This window comes from Pseudorca crassidens, chromosome 16 (assembly GCF_039906515.1).
Source record: "Pseudorca crassidens isolate mPseCra1 chromosome 16, mPseCra1.hap1, whole genome shotgun sequence".
Lineage (NCBI taxonomy): Eukaryota > Metazoa > Chordata > Mammalia > Artiodactyla > Delphinidae > Pseudorca > Pseudorca crassidens.
Window position 1 is genome coordinate 36,916,989 of NC_090311.1, and position 17,906 is coordinate 36,934,894.

Below are 17,906 nucleotides of genomic sequence, written 5' to 3' on the forward strand. Positions count from 1 at the left end.
TGGTGCATGATAGATAGCTGTTACTGATGAATAGTAATAATAACAACAAATCCACCAGGTGCCACAGTGCTGGCTAGAGTTTGTCTTAAGTAGTCGGGGCAGATTCAGGAAGCCCCCTGGGCCCTGGCTCTTTGGGTGATCGACAGCCTATCTTTGGCGTGGTTGAACCAGCCCTTGGACTTTGGCTTTGTCCAGTCCCATGGATGGCTGCAGGGAGGTCTAAAGTGAGGGGTGATCCCGACTTTGCATTACTCAGTATGGGGTGCCAGGGATGCGTGTGCGCCATAAGCCAGGTCCTTGTTGCCATTTTGTCTAGAACCTGCCTTTGCAGAAGGAGATGGGGGGGCCCTTATGCCACTTACAGCCCGTCTTCTAAGCTTTTCTAGAAGATTTTAGGTCATGCAGGCTCCTGCCAAACTAGCAAGCAGCCAGGTCTCTCTCTTCTTCAGGCCCAGGAGACATCCTGCCCACCTCTGGGTCCTGGTTTGGGATTGGTGGCTGTGCAACTCTGCACAGGTTACTTAGCCACACTGCCTCAGAGTCCTTATCTGAAAAATGGGGGTGAAAACTCGTCCCCAAATGCATTAGTTTCCTACTGCTGCTGTAACAAACTACCACGAACTTAGTGGCTGAAAACAGCATAAATTTATTACCTTACTCTCCTGGAGGCCAGAAGTCCTAAGATCAAGGTGTTCGTAGGGCTGCCTTTTGGAGGCACTTGGGGAAGATCCATTCACTTGCCTTTTCCAGCATCTGGACGCTGCCCACATTCCTCGGCTTCTGGCCCCATCCTCCATCTTCAAAGCCAGTAGGGTAGCATTTTCCAGTCTCTCTCTGATTCTGACCCTCTTAGAAGGAGCCTTGTGATTACGCTGGGCCCACTGGATAATCTTGGATGCTACCCCATCTCAAGATCCTTAATCCCGTCTGCCAAGTTCCTTTTGCCATTAGCCTTTTCTCGGCTAAAGAATGCCACTTCATGTTGTCTTTCTTCACAGAGCTTGCGTTCTAGTAATGATTTATTACATTTGTACATTTATTATTATTGTGAGTCACTATTATTTATCAGCCATTGTACCATCCCCACTTTAGAAAAGGACATCGATACTCCAGAGAGATTGAGTAAATTCTAAAGGGTTACATATCCAGTAAGAACCAAAGTCTATTTCATGCCATCGTGCTGATCTTTGTGATCTCCTCCTCTCTTCCTCCTTCTTTTGGTTCTTTGTTGGACCTCAGCTGGTGTCTCACACCATTTTTGAGCAAGGTGGAGGCCTGTCCAGACACCGCCCTGGTAGAGAAGGCCAGTGCTTGGGAGGCAGGAGGAACTTGCCCGTGCACCCGGTCATCTTCCTCTTGTGAGGCTGTGGGCTCAGCAGATTCATTTTTGGAGGCTGAGTAATCCCCTCCTGGCTTCCACCCACGTTTGGCCCCGTCAGGCAGGCAGCGCCGTGGCGGCCTGTCACCGGGCTGCATTCCTTTGCTGGCTCTGTGCTAACTACGTAGGTGACTGTGAAGAAGTCACTTGCCCTCTCTGGGCCAAGGTACTTTTAGGGCTTTCCCTCAGCCCCCAGCCCTCGTACAGCCAGTTTGGACAAGCTAATTGCAGGGCACAGCAGGAAAGGCAGCCCTTGTCCTGACCTGTTGGTTTGTTGCTCAAAGACAGACCAGGCTGCAGGTGCTGGAGTGTGTGGGCTAGGCTGGTCCTTGGAAGAATTGCCTGAGCGGGCAAGGTTGCATATCGTGGCCTGGCCTCCTGTTCTCTGTCTCCTTCATCCATCTACTAGAGATTCCTTTCTTCCAAGCACTTGGTCCAACTCCCTCCAAAATAGCGTTCTGTCTTTGGCTTGTCATTCCCTGAGGGCCTCTGTATGTTGTGGAATGACTCTCTGTTGTTAGCCTTTCCCATAGCTGTACGTTGTAGAATGACTCTGTTGTTAGCCTTTCCCGTAGCAAAACCGCTAAGAGCATGGACCCTGGCATTAGCCTTATGTAGATTCGAACCCCAGCTCCCCCACTTTTTAGCTCTTATCCAATCTTGTGCAAATTACTTGACTTCTGTTAGCCACAATTTCTTGTTCTGTTAAATGGAGATAGTACTAACTTCATAGGATTTTCAGCACAGTGCCTTAGAGCACAGGGGTGCATAATAATATAGCTAGCTGTTAATTCAATCGGCTTCTCTCAGCAGGATGAAAAGAAATCTGATTAAAGTAATTCACTGGCTCTCTCTCGCCCTGTCACAGAGAGAGTCATGGACATATACACACTAACAAACGTAGTAAAATAGATAGCTAGTGGGAAGCAGCCGCATAGCACAGGGATATCGGCTCAGTGCTTTGTGACAGCCTGGAGGGGTGGGATAGGGAGGGTGGGAGGGAGGGAGACGCAAGAGGGAAGACATATGGGAACATATGTATATGTATAACTGATTCACTTTGTTATAAAGCAGAAACTAACACACCATTGTAAAGCAATTATACCCCAATAAAGATGTTAAAAAAAAAAAAAAAGTAATTCACTGGAAGGTGTGAATGGCAGTAGGTTTAACCCTCCTAGAGAGAAACTTCTTTTTCCTGCAAATCCTTAAATCCTTGATTGGTGGCGGGATGGGAAAGATGACATAATGCCTTCCTTTCTCCCCACTCGCCCCCTCTTAGGAGCAGGTGGGAGAAGCTGGCAGACATGTGGGTAGGCCCGTCACAGTGCCCTTGTCTATTCTGCTGCCCTTTTGCATTCGCTAAATGCCAGAGGGAAGGGACAAGCAGTTTAGCACCCATTTTCCATCCCAGGACGGGATTTGTTAATATTTTCTCTTTGTTGGTGGCCCATCGTGTCTAATGGAATCACGGGCATGGGAAGCCCAGTGGGTTGTATCCTCTGCAGCTTCCTCCTTAGAGGCCCCTTTTGTTCTGGGAGGAAAGGGAGCTGGCCACACCTGCAAGGATGTGCAGCCCTGAAGGAAGTCCTTCATATCCCCTCTATGCGCAGGTCAGACAAGGCACCATGCCCTCCCAGCGGTTCCCCAAGCTGCCTGTGCATCAGACTCCTGTAGGGAGCGTTTACATTTTACAGTACACTCTGGGGTCCCATCGGGCTGAGGCCTGGGATGCGGTGCCAGTTCTCTGCCAATCCAGGCTGCCGTTTCCTCACCCGAACCCTTTGTGGGGCAGTCTGTCTCTTACTTAAGAACCGGCTCGAATATTACTCCCCTGGCTGAGTACTTTTCTCTTTCCTCTGGGCTTTCCTGCGTGGTGGTCTGACCTTTTCCACACTGGGCTAGAAGGTAATCGTGTGTCTGTCTCCTTCACTAGAATGGAGCTCCGTGGGGGAGGGAGCATGGCTTACCCACTTTCGTGTCCCTGAATCTAACACAGTGACTAACACATAGTAGGTACCAGGACAGGTTTATACAAGATGTAACGTGTGTTCTGAATCACTCGATTTCTTTTGACTTCTAGTGCACTGCTTATTATACAGTAGAATTCTCAGTAAAAACTCTTCCGATGAATGAGTAGGACGCAGCTGAGAGGCTGAGGTTGCTGAGATGCCGTTTCTCAGCATGTGCCTTTCCCTGCCAGCCCCTTTCCTCCCCTGCTGGCATTTCCCACGAGAAAGCCGTGGGGTCTGCCATATGCTTTGAGTTCTTGGCCCGGATCCTCCAGATTTGGAAACACCTGGCTTTCCAAGAACAGATTCACTGTTTTCTTCCTGGGTGCCACCTCTTCTGTCTGTTCATTGAGCTTTTCATATTCAGCTTGAAGTGAGGGATGGGGGAATCCCAACACACAAGAAGAGAATTAGAAAAACAAGCGACTTCGATCCGCTCCCTTCCCCCGTGACAGGTGTCTTAACAAATCACTGAGTTTTCTCCACCCCCCCTCCCCCGGCACACACTGGATGGCTTTGCTGTCACCCTGGGGTCTGCATGGTCTGGTTGTGCGCGCGCGTGTGTGTGTGTGTGTGTGTGTGTGTGTGTGTGTGTGTGTAGGTGTGTTCTCTTTGTCCTTGTGCAGTTACTTTCATTTTGTAGGTACCCAGCTGATTGTGGCATAGAGTTAATGGATGTCCACAGATTACCCTTTAATGTAAACAGTTTATTTAAATTCCAAAGTAATTAAACATATTTTCTTTGTTTCTTTTTCTATTAAACAGAGACTCTTTATAACCTGGATTGCAGTAGTGGTTGTTTTAGGCAAAGCCAAGTCCATGGAAGTTCAATGTACAGGGAGAATATAGGAACTTTGGGAAACCCTTCCATGGAGTGTAGGGCGAGGGGTCTGGGAATGTTTTAAGCCTCGTGCAGGGGTGAATGGTAGGTACGGGCTGCAGTGGGGGTATTTGCAGGTATTGTTGGAAGCCCCTCAGCCACCATAATTGGCACACGTGCATGGTGGGCACACATGCATGGTGGGCACACATGCATGGTGGGCACATGCCTGAGTTGGCCGCCTGCACTTTCCTGGGCTTCACGCTCATCTCCTGGGAAAGTGTTAGTGGCTCCTAATTGCCTGTGGGAATCCAGAAGTTATTTGTTGGTGATGCTTAAAGAGTTTCCTGGTATATCTTCAACTTGCCAACTCCTAAATTTCTCCCTTGAAGCCTTCTGTGGGGTTAGGGAGGGAAGTGCAGAGAGATTTCAGGGGAATTTGACATATTCCCCATCTAGAAAAAGTAGGCAGAGAAAAACAAATACCGTGTGCTGACACATATGTATGGCATCTAAAAAAAAATGGTTCTGAAGAACCTAGGGGTAGGACAGGAATAAAGACGCAGATGTAGAGAATGGACTTGAGGACATGGGGAGGGGGAAGGGTAAGCTGGGACGAAGTGAGAGAGTGGCACGGACATATATACACTCCCAAATGTAAAACAGATAGCTAGTGGGAAGCAGCCACCTAGCACAGGGAGATCAGCTCCGTGCTTTGTGACCACCTAGACGGGTGGGATAGGGAGGGTGGGAGGGAGATGCAAGAGGGAGGGGATGTGGGGATATATGTATACATATAGCTGAAACTAACTTTGTGATACAGCAGAAAGTAACACGACATTGTAAAGCAATTATACTCCAATAAAGATGTTAAAGAAAAAAAAAGAAAGAAAAGGTAGGCAGCTGACTCCTGGTCCCTGAAAACTGGCACCTGACCCCCCTTCCAGCTCAGTCCTGGCCTGGCTGCCCCACTCTCTATCCTGCTCTCCCCTCCTCAGTTCTCCCACCCCCACTGAAACCCGTCCTTCTTTCTCAGGACTCTGCCCTGTGAAGTTGGCTGCACAGCCTCAGGTTTCACTAAGTGTCTGAAGAGGCACAGGTTGGAACCAGCACAAGGAATCTGGCCCCCATCGTGCTCTCCTTCTGCCTCGCTCTAACTCTCCTTTCCCCAGCAGGGGCCACCGCAGTGCCCACGCTCCTTCTCTCTGACTGGTGACCAGCAGCAGCACCTCTTGGAACAAGGCAGTCCTGCCCCACTGCTCCCCATATGTTGCCAAGGTCTTTTCTTGCTTAGCCTGACTTTCTGGTCTTTTAAGGTCCAGTCTTCTTCCTCATGGCCCAGCCCCAGAGCACCTTGGGTGTGTGAGAAGTGTCTTAATGTGCCCAAGGAAAGCATACAGCTCCCAAGCGCCCTTCACACAAGTACATATAGTACAGTTACCACGGAATGATAATGCTACCTCAGTCTTGTTTCTGTTTCCTTATTTGCTTTGTGATCTTTTGTGACTTTTCTGATTAGCAAGATATCATGTTTGTTTTGAAGCTTAGTGCTGCTAACCCCTAAACATGATTGCTTTCCAGGTCCCAAACCAGTTGTGTTCCTGCAGCATGGCTTGCTGGCAGATTCCAGTAACTGGGTCACAAACCTGCCCAACAGCAGCCTGGGCTTCATTCTGGCAGACGCGGGTTTTGATGTGTGGATGGGGAACAGCAGGGGAAACACCTGGTCTCGGAAACACAAGACCCTCTCCATAGACCAAGATGAGTTCTGGGCCTTCAGGTATCTTTGAATTGATTATGACGGGGGGGTCTTTTCCCTTGGTACCCTCAACATAGACACTGGGGAGGCAAATAGACAGGAAACTCAAGATCATATGATGGGAAACTAATGGTTTATGAAAGGTTTTATGCCTTGTTAGGAATTTAATAAATAGCAGTAAGGTAAATTATAAATAAATGATTACATTTATGGGTTACATTCAATAAGGGATTTTTAGTTATTTTGACATTCCTGGTGGTGCGGGTGTCGCTGTGTAAATTGTGTACCATACCCTCTCCCTTCCTCCATAAACACGTCCTGCAACTATTCACTCCTCTTATTTCTAGAAGTTCTCCTCTTCTCTCTCTTACTTCTGGCTCTACCAGTTGATCACTGCATGATATTAGGCATGTGGCATAAGCCCTGTGTCTGTTGCCTTTTTGTAAAGTGGGGATAATAAATACCTTTCTCATAAGGTCACTGGGGGCTTAAAGGAGAGGATACAAGGAAAGAGGCTGACACAGAGCCTGGCACAGCGCAAGTGGTGGTTACAGTCAGTACACATGCGTACAGGTTCAGGGCTGTGTCTCTGTACCACGCATTAGAGAAAGTCAGCACCATGACTCCTTCGGGCTTGCTTCCCCATTTGTAAAACCAGAACCTACTCGAGGCCGTGAAACACAGGAATGAGAGCTTCTACCAAAGGCATCTCCAAGAATATACTCGTTGTTACACTGTTTGTAATAGCGAGAAATTGGAAACTACCAAATGCCCATCAGCAGTGAGTGAACAAATAAAGTGTCATGTATTTACACAATGACCAGCCGACAGCTGTATGTGACGGCAAAGATGAAGTCGGATGCAGAATGATACACGCTGTTTGATCCCATTCATAGAAAAGTTCCCACATGGATCAAACTAATTTAGGGTTTAAGAAAGGAGGATAGTGGTTATTTGGGGGAGGCATGGTTAGCAAGGAGCCCAGGGAGGCTTCTGCAGCGCTGGTAACGTTCAGTTCCCTGTGCTCAGGGCTGGTTTACCCAGCTGTGTTCAGTTTGTGATAACTCGTCCAGCAGCACACTTGTATGCTGTCGTAGTTGCATGCAATGTCTCAATGAAAAATTTCCTTGTTTGGATTACAGTTACGATGAGATGGCAAATTATGACCTACCAGCTTCAATTAACTTCATTCTGAATAAAACTGGCCAAGAACAAGTGTATTATGTGGGCCATTCTCAAGGCACCACGATAGGTATGTATAAAATAAAGATGGGAGGTTGATATAATGTTTTATTACAGTTTGTTCCTTCTTAAAAGTGAAATATAAAAAAAATAATGTTCAGATAGAGTTTTGTGTTTGTTTTTTAATGCCAGGCAGAAATAATGAATAGGGCAAAGAATTTTGGTAATATTGAGTCTTCTCTGGAAATTCAGACAAACATAAATAGATGAACATGGTGTATGGTTCCCTTGATTGAAGGAATCAATGTAAACCACAGCGTATTACATATTTTCCTAGTTAAGTGATATGGGGATGTGAGAGAGTAGAAAACAGGAAGTTGTATAAATGCAGAGACTTTTATAAAGAAAACAAGGAAATACACTGATTTTTTAAAGTGAAGTGGAATAAAGCTAGCTCCAAGGATGCCATAGTACACTTTATTTACAAATAATTTTTTAAAGTCATATATATTTTTAATTTATGCTGATGATAAAAGTATTATGTGTTCATTGTAAACAGAAACAGAAAAGTTAGCAAAGTTTTAAAAAAATAAAAATTGCCAGGAGTTCTCTGGTGGCCTAGTGGTTAGGACTTTGAGCTTTCACTGCCTCGTCCTGGGTTCAATCCCTGGTCAGGCAACTGAGATCCTTCAAGCCACGCGTCGTGGCCTACCCCCCGCCCCCCCGCCTAAAAAATGCTCGTAATTCGAGCAAACAAGAGCTCCTCTGATTAGGGACTAGAGACCTGTCCCGTAATTTATTTAATTCCCCTGTTAGTGTTTCCTATGACTCATATCTTTGTGTTCCTATCACACAATCTTCTTAGAATACATTCCTAGAAGACAGCTATGATGTGAAAGGTAGGAATGCTTTGAAGTGTCTCCTTATGCGTGGTTAAGCTGCCTTGTCCTCACTACCACTCCCCTTGGTCACCTTGAGAGCCTTCAAGCAACAAGTAACATGGACGTAATTGCCCTCCTTACTAATGGACTTAAGCATTTCTTGCATCTATATTCGTTCTTCCATGACTTGTCCATTGGTGTCCTTTGCCCCACTGCTTTCAAAATTGACATTCTGGGGTCAAGTTTAAGGCAAGAAGTGACCTGAGAGGAAGCTAAAAGATATTTTAAAGCTAGAGGATTCTAAATGTGTAAGTTCCTTTCGAGTCCTTGGCGACTGCGTTGAGCACCTTCGTACATCACTCTTGGTGAAGGGGGGGGGGGCAGTAGGGGATGGACACAGTGCGGTGGAGCTGTTAGGAATAGTCTTCGATTCCCTGGCTTACATCATTAAAGGAACGGGAAACATCTTCTGGTTCTAGCAACCCGGATTTCTTCCAGTGCATAGGTAGGCTGAAAATCAAAACAAGCACTTAGCAAAACTTGATTTACTGGTTTAACCAAATTCAGTGTTTTTGCACGTAGGAGTTCAGAGGCCCTTGTTTCAGGAGTTTTGCCTCCTGGCATTGCTTGCACAGGTCTCAGATTGCCACTAGAAGGCGACACGCATGCCTGCCCTTGCCTTTTCAGAGAAGAGTCCCAGAAGATGGAATTCTCTTATTTTCCTTTTGTTCCCACAGGTTTCATAGCATTTTCACGGATCCCGGAGCTGGCCAAAAAGATTAAAATGTTTTTTGCCCTGGCTCCCGTGACCTCAGCCCAGTTCGCTACTAGCCCTCTAGTTAAATTAGGACGATTTTCAGATCTTCTCATTAAGGTACTTGGATTTCCCCCACCTCCACTCCCTTCCCTCACAGATTTCCTTTTTGGTTCTGAAGAATTGGCCTTTAGAGGAAGAAGGTGTGTCTTCCTCCCCTGTGTTTTGCTATCAATGGAACAGTGGGTTTTCCTCTCTCTGTGGTTTTTCTTTCCCCTTTCACCCCTACTTCCAGATCCGGGGGAGCCAGGGAAGGTGTCCTTAACTCCACACTGGAGCTCCCTGTTCTCATGGCTAACACGTCAGTGCAGATCCCCACCCACCTTACAAAGAGAGCATAGCTTAAACCTTAAACCTCCCTGAAGTTGCCCTTTATTCCATAGGGTGGGTCTGTGCTTAGGAGTAGGCAGCAGATGGGAGACAGGCGATGTGCTATTCCACATGCCCGACCCTGACCACACTGAGGGTGATCTATTATATTTTATTATATGGCTCCTAAGCAGAGGCCAGTAACTTCATCGGAGCTCAATGTGTGAACCCTCCAGGATTTGCTCAAGGAGGAAGCAGGTTTTTTTTGTTTTTTTTGCGGTACGCGGGCCTCTCACTGTTGTGGCCTATCCCGTTGCGGAGCACAGGCTCCAGACGCGCAGGCTCAGCGGCCATGGCTCATGGGCCCAGCCGCTCCGCGGCATGTGGGATCTTCCCGGACCGGGGCACGAACCTGTGTCCCCTGCATCAGCAGGCAGACTCTCAACCACTGCGCCACCAGGGAAGCCCAGGAAGCAGTTTTTATGAGGAGTTGAGAGCCAGCTGAGGCCAGATGGTCCGTTACGCACGCACTATCTATGTTTTATGTATGATAGGTGTGTACATACACATATGAAATCCTATACAGAAATATATACTTAACTTATACATATCTCTTGGCCATTTAAGAAATATGTTCACAGGACATATAGACTATACTCTGACCTTAGAGTCTGACTCTCACCTAAGATGGGATTCTCTGTACCAGTGATCAGACAGGCAGGTAAGATGTGGGCCCCTCTAACCACATTTATTTTCAATACCTTGGATAACAGAACCTTCGATTTTCATTATAAACAATTCAGAGATTACAAATAAAGTACGCTTCAACTACCAAGGCTTCTCCTAGCGCCTTCCTCAGAATTAAGCACCATGCTCAGCCTGGGGTCTTTTCCTATAGACCTTGTGTGTGAATTTGTATACCTATATAGGTCCAGAGAGAAATGTATTGTTTTGTTTCACTGTAGACAGTATCCAACTATGTAACTTGAGTACCTTGACAAAGACCCTATTTCCAAATAATGTCACATGCTGAGATACAGGGAATTAGGACTTCCACATATCTTTTTCGGGAGGGACACAATTCAACCCATAAAACTGCCTTTGTAGGCATCTGAATTTTTCACTCTGCTTGTCCCTCCAGAGGGTAGGCATCAGCGAAAGTGTAAATTATAAGGAGACAAATTTGGGTTCACTATAAAGAAGATCTTTTTCCTATTTCCTATTACACATGTACACGACGATCTGCCTTGAGGGCATAGTGATTGCCCCAGAAATACTTGAGCACAGGTCCAGGGGCCATTGGTCAGGTCTGATGTACACCAGGAGTCAGCAGATGTTTTCTGTTAAAGGTCCAGATGATAAATATTTTTGGCTTTGTGGGTCATATGGTTTCTGTTTCAACTACTGAACTCTGCCTTTGTCTTCTTTTTTTTTGGCTGCATTGGGTCTCCGTTGCTGTGCGTGGGCTTTCTCTAGTTGCGGTGAGCGGGGACTACTCTTCGTTGCGGTGCCCGGGCTTTTCATCACGGTGGCTTCTCTTGTTGCGGAGCACGGGCTGTAGGCGCGTGGCTTCAGTAGTTGTGGCACATGTGCTCAGTAGTTGTGGCTCGCGGGCCCTAGAGCACGTGGGCTTCAGTAGTTGTGGTGCACGGGCTTAGTTGCTCCGTGGCATGTGGGATCTTCCCGGACTAGGGCTCAAACCCACGTCCCCTGCATTGGCAGGTGGATTCTTAACCACTGCGCCACCAGGGAAGTCCTCTGCCTTTGTCTCATGAAAACAGCCAGAGACAATGTGTATAGAGAAAAGCATGGCCGTGTTCCAGTAAACTTTATAAAAACAGGCAGTGCTGGCAGAGGAGGCATGGGGAGTTATTGTTTAAACGGGTACAGAGTTTCAGTCTGAGATGTTGAAAGAGCTCTGGAGATGGATGGATAGTAGTGATGGTTGCACAACAATGTGAATGTACTAATGCTGCTGATCTGAACACTTAAAAATGGTTAAAATGGTAAATTTTGTATTAAGTATTAAAAAACCCCAAAGGCAGTGGGCAGGATTTGGCCCACTGGCCAGTAGCATCGGATCAGATGTATGTGTCCTAAGCAGACACATTGCTGACCAACCACAGTTTCAACTCTTTCTCAGAATTCACTAGCAATCCGTCAAAGTCAGATGAAACTTTGGGGATGGCCCTGGGATCAGGGATCATTCAGGCCCCCTCTCACTGTAAAAGTCTTCTGTGGACCTATGTGATTTTTTGCCTTCTTTTTCTCGTTTGAGACTTTAAATACACGTCTGTAACATCTGCTATTGCCTTAGTAAACATATCACACAGGTGTCCTAGTTTGAATGCCCACTGGTTGCCATTTCTCTTCTGAGGCCATCCGTGGACACGGTTGGCATGTGTCTGCTTGTGAGGTGGGACGTGGAGGCCATACACCAGAAGCAAATGCTGAGATATTCTTTTTATTTTGCAGGACTTATTTGGGGTTAAAGAATTTCTTCCCCAGAGTATGTTTGTGAAGTGGCTGAGTACACATGTTTGTACTCATGTCATTCTGAAGGAGCTTTGCGGAAATGTCTTTTTTGTTATGTGTGGATTTAATGAGAGAAATTTAAATATGGTATGTATGTTTACAATAACACTTGCTTTAAACTGTCAGTGATTTTATTTTATCTGTGAATGTGCTTCTTTGTGTTGGAGGGTGTGGGAGAGGCAGGAATGACCTCATTAGAGCTCTAAAGGCTCTTTCATTTAACGGGTATAAGAATCGACCTTGGCAGGTACCTGGAACACCATTTGCGCCTAACCTCAGGCCAGCCATTGTCAGCTTCCTACATTGTACCTATGTGGAAACTATGGAATGAGGGAGATCGGTCGTCATTTAAATTGCAATATTTATATTTATTATAGTGATCTTTTTCTTCAAAATAATTACTATAAATGTGTTTAAATTTGGAATGGCCATTTACACACACACACAGGCACATACCCACCCATGTATATATACATTTATTTATTTATTTTATAAAATGTAAACCCTTGGCCAGCAATGTGCTGGTGTTTCTAAATACATTCGTAGTTTGTCATGTTGTATTTTGAAAACAGGTCTTAAAATTCTGGAATGAAGGCTCTAGGGAATTTTTAAGGGATGTTAATTTTTCTTGTTTCTGATGAATAAAAGCAAGGTATGATTGTTATATAAAATTTTGGAAATTCAGAAAAATATGAAGAAGAAAATAGAAATGAGCAGTAATCTCAACCAATACAGCCCCACGGTTACCATGTTGCTGTATATCCTTCATGTGTATTCTGTGTGTGTATGTGTGGTTATTCATATTTTTACAGGACGTATTTGTAGTCAAAGAATTTTTTTTCCTGCTCTTAATCTCACGTATTTGAGATTGTGGCTCTGTAGTTTTTAATGCTTCAAGGTGCAAACTGTGTTTATTATCAATGCCTCCTTCAGGCTGTTTTCATCCTTTATTTCCATGTGTTTATTTTGCAGTCTAGAGTGGCTGTGTATGCCACACACTGTCCTGCCGGAACTTCTGTGCAAAATATGTTACACTGGAGCCAGGTACTCATTCCAGGAATACAGTGGGGGGTTTGTGGAACATCGGCCTTAGAAAGTTCTGTGCATTCCATGAAGCAAATAGAAAGGTAGTCTGCTTACACATCTGAGCTGCTTTCCTTCCTGAGTCCTGGGCTCCTGTCACTATGTTTATCTCGCTTGTGTTATCCTCCCTGGGGCAGACTGTACTACGGTATGAGTTCACCAAACAGCTCTTGGGGTTGACTTGTTTGTTCTTTTCTTCCCCCTCCCCTCTGTCAGTTTTTCATTGAGTCCCAGATTTATTTTATTTCTGTGCTGCTCCAGAAAGCAAGATTTTAGAGCAGCTTTGGAGATAGAAGCTGCTATTTCAGCATTAACCTATGAACACTGTATGCCTGAAACATCAGTGGAGAAACAGAGCTAAATCAGTCAAGGATATAAGTAAGAGACACTAAATTTTAAAATAGAGTTGTGATTGTATGATCACACATCACGAAAGTATGCATGTTCATTCTAGAAAATGTATAAATTACATACGAGTATAATAATAAAAATTCTCATAAGGTGAAAAATAAAATTGTTCTGTAATCCCACACAGAGATAGAGAATGTGTACCAGGGATATAAAATGTCTCTGCATTCTACTCCATATCTCTTGCTGCGTATCATTTCAGAAAGAAGTGGTTAAAGATACAGATAGAAATCATAATTGTAGAAATAGATCGTTTACTTTTCTTCTTACTCTTTTATAGCTGTTTTTTTTTCACCTGACAATATGTCAGGGACTTTTTCTACCTCAGGACATGTTTTTGTATAACTTTTCCCCCAAAATTCTTTTTAAATATGAAATAACTCACCATTTAAGTGTCAGACCAAGATGCAGTGAGTGCCTTGGATAGCAATCTTCAAACAACTGGCAGTCACTGCCTGTATCAGAATCATGTGAGTTGCTTTTAAAAGTATACTTTTTAATATAATATTATTTTTAAAAAGTAAGGGATATTGGGTTTGTGGTAGAGCTGTTGGATTAGCTACAATCCAGGCTTTTAAACACAAAGACTCCTGTGTCCCATCCCTAGAGATTCTAATTCATTCGGACTGCAGTGTGTATACCTTTACTTTTTTTAAACATCTTTGCCGAGGTATAAGTGACATACAATATTTGAAGTGTACAATGTAGTATGTTTTGCCATAGATATACACCTGCAAAGCCATCACCACAATCAAACCAGTGAACGTATCTGTCACCCCCAGAAGCCCCCTTGAGTACCCCCTCCACCCTCTCCCATCTGCAGCGACCCATCTACTTTCTGTCACTATAGGTTACTTTGAATTTTCCAGAGTTTTGTCTAAATATAATCATACAGTATATATTTGTTTTTGTCTGGCTTCTCTCAGCATCATTATTTTGAGATTCACCCAAGTTGTCATGTGCATCAGTACTTCATTTCTTTCTGGTGCTGAGTGGTGAGAATTTATATTTTTTAAAAATTCTGCCCATTAGATTCTTCTGCCCAACTGGATTTGGGAACCTCTGATCCGGGACATCACTGGTGCTTTGGTATCCTTCCTCAGTTGTCCCAGGAACGCTGTCAGTTGTGAGTGCTGTCGGTTACCTCTCCTTGGGCTTATCCCTATGGAACCAGGCAGGACTCGGCCTGAGGCTTTTAGCCCCGTAGTGACTGTAAGGCCTAGTGTTAAGCGTCAGGGACTCAGTACCAGAGTTTGGCCTAGAAGAGGGGCATCTGGAAGGCAGGTAGCTCATGACATGCTGAGGAGTACACCTTTACCTCTGAAGGGATGTCCCGAAACCTTCAGAAGTCCTCAGATGTTCACCCCCAAACGTCCCCTCAGTCCCCTACTTTTCTCCCCAGACACTTCTCCATCTAGAGCCGCTTGTTTTCTCTGTATGCCCTGCCATCAGAAGAGCCTTATCTTTCTGAGCATTTTTACCCTCTTACCTATTGGACATTTTTCAGTAAGGTCCAGTTTCTGTCACCTCAAGAGTCAGTGCTCCCCTGTGTGGAGGACGACTGAGCCGAGCTGGGGGCTGTTGCTGAGCGGCCCACGCTGGCACCCCCGTGCCTCAGCAGAGCACAGGGGACCGCCAGCCCTAGCCTTTCAGGTACCCTTGGGAATGTGGTGCATGTCACAGCACGGTAGTCCTCCAGCCTTCTGTGCTGCAGGCCCCCACTGGCGCTGGGTTTGCCTAGAGCTCTTGGATTGCCTGCAATCCAGGCTCCTGCTCTTGTTCCAGCCCTTTTTTTTTGTGGTACGCAGGCCTCTCACTGCTGTGGCCTCTCCCGTTGCGGAGCACAGGCTCCGGGCGTGCAGGCTCAGCGGCCACGGCTCACGGGCCCAGCCGCTCCGTGGCACGTGGGATCCTCCCGGACCGGGGCACGAACCCGCGTCCCCTGCATCGGCAGGCGGACTCTCAACCACTGCGCCACCAGGGAAGCCCATTCCAGCCCTTTTGTCAAGCAGCTGACTGGGGTCGGGGGCTGCTGGCTGTGGATCAGAGCACCAGTGGTGACCACGTGGTTTTAGGTCCTCACTGCATTGCAATGTGCACCACGAACGTTTCTGAAGGCCAGATTCCCTGCAGCAGTCAGCCCTGCCCTTTGTTCCTCTGCTCCCTGTGTCATCCCTTTGTTAAGAAAATGGTTGCTTTGTGCAGCTGTTTCATAGGATCTTCTTGACTCTCCCTCCTCTGGGCTGTTGGCCAAGGGCTGCCGGCCAGGGACTGCCACTCTCTGCCTACCCAGGACGTGCTGGGGCAGCAGCCCTGGTCCCTGCTGGGAGAGGCTTCCACTGAGGGTGTGCGGGGCCTGGATCCTGGCAGGCTTGAGGGCTACAATTCAGATGTGAAGTTGGGAGGTTTCCGTGGCAGGAGTTTGGGGGTGCCCTTAAAGGCCATTCTATTCATAGTAAACTTTGAAATGGATCTTTTGTATAAGTAATTAGCATTCAGTTCTCGAAGTTCTAAACCCTAGTTCTTCACTGGTTTTTTTAATTTAGCTTAGAAATCTTCTCCTTCTCTTATAAGCCTCACACGTTTCAGAGACCCTCCGGAATCTCTAGCCCCCTTGCCAGCTATGCCCAGAGCCCAGCTACTTGCTCCTGTTTGAAGAAGGCTGGTCCTAACATATCTTTACAGCGCTGTTCAGAATTACTTAGGGTGCTATAAAAAAATACAGTTTCTTGGGTCTACCCAAGACTTGTTGAGAATCAGAATTCCTGAGGGTATGGCTCTGGGATCTGCATTTTAATAAGCACCTTGTAAGATCTGATGTTCTCTATTGTTTGAAACCTGCTGCTTAAAAAAAAAAAAAGCAAAATATACATTAGCTAGGCTCTTCAAAACACTGTAAGAGACATTTAGTAAAATTTTTGTTATACATATATGTTCATTATGAAATTTTAAAAATATGTGAGTACAAGAAGAAAATACATTACCTGTATGTCTACCACCAGGGATAACTACGATTAGTATTTGCGTATTCTAGGGGAGGTAAAATTTTTCCTTTACTCTCTTGGGGTTTCTGACTGGGACTGACATAGGACAAATTAACTGGAGAAAAGCATATGGATTTCATTTACGTGTACATGGGAGCCCTCACAAAAATGAAGACCCAAAGAAGTAACTAGGCCTGAGTGCTTATATACTAGGTTGAACAAAGGGTAGCAGTTTTAGAAAAGTAACTAAAATATATGGGGAGACTTACAAGACATGAGAGTTATTTTCACAAGGTCTTTTTGTATAGATTTCTGTCAGCCTCCTCTTTTAGACTCTGGTGATGAGCACGCTTCTTCCTCCTGGTATAGGGAGGGCTTCTTTCACATGGGAGTTTTGTGTTCTCCTTTTAGAAAGAAAAAGGAAGGTCAGCGTCCTCTTCACATCTTCTGTTTTTCAAGTGCCTTTAACTCAAAATAATCATTATGCCAAAGCGGCATATTTTGGGGTGGCATGTTCTGAACTCTTACACTGTAATCTTATTATTTTTTTTGGTATAATTGTTTCCATTACAGAAGGAGGATTATGCTACATGCACTTTTTAATAATTTTATTTTTTATTTGATCAAACAGCATTGTATTTCTGAGGTACAGGCTAAGTTGCTGTATCAAAGACCCTAAAATACAGCATCTAAATAAATAGTTTCCTTCCTCAGAATCCAGTCCAGACATCAGTGGCACACAGTTGTGGAGGAGTTGTGACTGCTTTGGGAAGTCATGCAGTGACCCAGTCCCCTCTGCACTATAGCTTGGCCATCTCTGGGGCGCTGGCCTCTTCTGCCTGGTTGAAACTGGGTCACGTTCATGGCAGTTCCAGCCCCCAGGAAGAAGGCACATGAGGGATATGGTTCCTACCCTGGCAGCCATGTGCTCAGCAAAAACTTTAGAAATTTTATTACTGAAAGGAAGAAGGCAGGAATGGGTACTGGGGGGCAGATAGCAGCCTCTGCCATGATCAGAAATGCTTTTCCAGGTCAGTAACTACACTTAAAAATATTTGTAACTGAGGACAACTTTTTATTGTTCGAATTTATTATTATTATTATTACTATGATAGGTTTTTTGGCAATAAAACATTCTGGGATAAATATTCTTGAATTAGAGATCTGTCCTTATACATTAGGCAGATGACTTCCTTAGGATACAGTCTTAGTAGACTTAGTGATCAGAGGGTAGGCATCTCTTTAAGACTTCCAAATATGTTTGGTACTTTAGAAAGGTTGAACCTATTTACATTTTCATTACCAACAAGATGTTAAAATAATTTTTTAAATAGTTTAAAATTAACTTAAACTTAAAATATTCATATGTGGATAAAGGTCAGGTGGAAATGCTTATAATATTAGGAGAGACTTTAAAAACTGTCTCTCCTAGTATTATAAGCATTTTCACCTGACCTTTATCCACATAAGATTGCCACTTAAGTATAGCCATAGTGCATGTTCAATTTTACTTTCTGACTTTTCTCCACTTAGTATTATTTATAAACAGTTTTTCTTTCTATTGTATTATATTTGTATTTACGACAGTGGCATACCATGTGTATATTGATGTAATATAATGTATTTAACCAAGTATCTGTCATTGGATGTTAGCTTATTCGCAGGTTTTTGTTACTATGAATAGTCTTCTTCACATTTCCCTCCTTCTGAGATGCCCTTTCAAGGGCGTAGTTTGAAGTCC

At 44.9% G+C, this 17,906-nt stretch overlaps 1 protein-coding gene across 2 annotated transcripts in view; it reads left to right on the plus strand.

Annotated features, from left to right (window-relative positions):
* The window catches only part of LIPA (lipase A, lysosomal acid type), a 101,502-nt gene that overhangs the window by 81,054 nt on the left and 2,542 nt on the right, over window positions 1-17,906 (plus strand). For both annotated transcript variants that reach the window (XM_067710065.1, XM_067710064.1), the window contains exons 4-8: window positions 5,792-5,990; window positions 7,112-7,221; window positions 8,770-8,906; window positions 11,631-11,777; window positions 12,663-12,734. In XM_067710065.1, coding sequence (XP_067566166.1) covers window positions 5,792-5,990; window positions 7,112-7,221; window positions 8,770-8,906; window positions 11,631-11,777; window positions 12,663-12,734 — 665 coding nt within the window. The remainder of the gene's footprint in view (window positions 1-5,791; window positions 5,991-7,111; window positions 7,222-8,769; window positions 8,907-11,630; window positions 11,778-12,662; window positions 12,735-17,906) is intronic.